The sequence below is a fragment of the Ichthyophthirius multifiliis genome (genome assembly GCF_000220395.1).
Source record: "Ichthyophthirius multifiliis unplaced genomic scaffold scaff_1120509249663, whole genome shotgun sequence".
Taxonomy (NCBI): domain Eukaryota; phylum Ciliophora; class Oligohymenophorea; order Hymenostomatida; genus Ichthyophthirius; species Ichthyophthirius multifiliis.
Window position 1 is genome coordinate 16,314 of NW_004087483.1, and position 2,375 is coordinate 18,688.

At 21.8% G+C, this 2,375-nt stretch overlaps 1 protein-coding gene across 1 annotated transcript, besides 1 other annotated feature; it reads right to left on the reverse strand. All coding sequences in view use genetic code 6, as the record gives it.

Moving 5' to 3' along the window:
- Nucleotides 1-914: 914 nt before the first annotated feature.
- IMG5_021560 (hypothetical protein) lies at nt 915-2,053 on the reverse strand (the record flags this gene model as incomplete). The annotated part of the gene is made up of 3 exons (XM_004039431.1): nt 915-1,475; nt 1,522-1,695; nt 1,754-2,053. The coding sequence occupies 3 exons, from the start codon at nt 2,051-2,053 to the stop codon at nt 915-917; spliced, it is 1,035 nt and encodes a 344-aa protein (XP_004039479.1).
- Nucleotides 2,054-2,341: 288 nt separating this feature from the next.
- Nucleotides 2,342-2,375: part of a microsatellite that runs on past the window's edge.

Sequence of the window (2,375 nt, forward strand, 5' to 3'; positions counted from 1 at the left end):
TAACAGCTTGAAATTGATGACGTATATAAATTACAAAATAATTCTTCAAAAATTATTTTCTTTCCACTTTTTTTCACAAAAAATGTACATATAAAAAAATCAAAAATAATTAAAATATATATATATATATATATATTTTTAATAGCTTATATATCTAAGTACATTAAAAGAAAAATCTATTAATTAAAATATTAAAAACAAGATAGATTGAAATAAAAAAAGAAAAAATATATAATAATAAAATTTGATTAATAAAATAATTTATATAAAAATATTTTTTTCTTCCTATTTAAAGTATTAAAAAAGTTCACAAATGTTTATATTTTTAATAATAATAATAAATTGGATAATAACTCACAAGGGTTAAACACCATCCAATAAATACTAAAAAAAATCCATGATTACCAAATTCAAAAAGTTATAAGAAAAACGCAAAAACACCAAGGACAAGAGTAATTCCAGGCACTGTATATTAAATTAGTTTCGCAATTATATGTGGAGTTTTATCTTAAATACACTATTGAATTTATTATTCAATAAAATCCCATTTTAAATACCAAGTAAAAAACGCAGTTTAAATAAAAACAGCTGAAATTAAATTAATTCCAACTCCAAAATGATCAACGAAACCCAAATAATAAAATCCTCCTTAAGAGCAATATAAAAAAGCACTAAAAGAAACCAAACTACATAAAATGGCTCTTATTCCTCTCATAGTTATTTTTTTCCTTTTATATAAATAACTCCATTTTCAATTTCATCTTCAACAGCTGCCGCCAAGCAATCCAAAAGAGCAAATTATGTGTCGATTCCTAAAAAAATCATTACCAAAAAGAATATTATAGCCCATAAATTAGAAAAAGGCATCATATTTAAAACTGCTGGAAATACCACAAACGTTAAATCAGGTCCTGTCAAAGGAATATCGTTAATTTTTATTCCTGTAAGTTATGACATATATCCCATATAAGAAAAAACAACAAAAGAAGACAAAAAACCACATAAAATAGTTAATAAAGGTATAAATATTGATGATTTCTTTACTTCTTAATTTTAAGGACGATATGAGCCAAAAAAAACTAATGTACCACAGCCTGTAGAAATCTAAAAAATTATCTAGTTTGCAGCGTCTACCCATACTTAAGGATTTGCTATTTTTGACCAATCAGGTTTAAAAAGATATGAAATTCCTAAAGAAGCCCCATCGAGACATAAACCACGTAATAATAGTATAAATAGCAATATATAAGGAGATGTAGCAGTTACTAATGCTATTTTTCCCGAAACAGAAACTCCTTTTTATATACAAAGAAACCTTTATTATTTATTTTAATTAACTTATAAAAAATAAACTAATTTTTTTTTTTTTACACAATCACTTATGATAATACATAACAAAAAAACAAAGGCCATACAATGCCTCCTAAATTATTAATTGATCCAGTTGATTATAATACATTATTATAGAAAAAATCCTTTTTTTATATTTTTATAAAAAAATTATATTAAAATAAAAAATACTTTGTTCCATGGTTAAATATGCTTCAAGTTTTCATCTATTTTCCAAGGAAGTGGAAACTTAAAACTTTCCCATAAATAATAAAAAGAATAAGCGAGAATCAAATTATAATATGTGGACATAATAGCCGTATTTATTATTGGCAAAAAGCCTAATCCTTTCCATTTTTTATGAATCTTAAATAAAATTTATATTTTTTTAATACATTGCTATTATTATATATAGTATATTTACTTTTTAAAATATTTATGGAGGACCTTTTTAAAATATTTATCCAATAGATGTTTCGAAATAAAAAGAAGGAACACCAACTAAAAAAAATAATATCATGTAAGGAATTAAAAAAACTCCTCCTCCATTCTTAAAAATTAAATAAGGAAAACGCCAAACACTACCAAAGCCAGCTGCAAATCCTAAAACACTTAATAAATATTCAAACTAATTATTAAATTTATCTCTTTAGTGTACTTCTTTATCTAATACTAATGGTTGCTATATTATTGGTGAATCTTTATCTTTTATATGGATTATCATTATATTAAAAAAAATAGTTTTATTTATTATTATTTATTTATAAAAATATCTATTTATTCGAACTAATGTTGCTAATATATTATAGGGTTAAGTTATATATAAAATTCATGTAATTGAGTTTAAATAAACACGTAATTTTTATATAAATAATTAAGAATTTGAAATATTTGTCTATTATATTTTTAATAAATAATAAATGCTTGAGATATTTTAAGATTAGAACTCTTATAATAATTATGTATATATTTTTAAAAAACTGCATTATTTTTATAAAAATTAAACGTAGTATTTTTGATATAAATATTAATTATAAAATAATAAT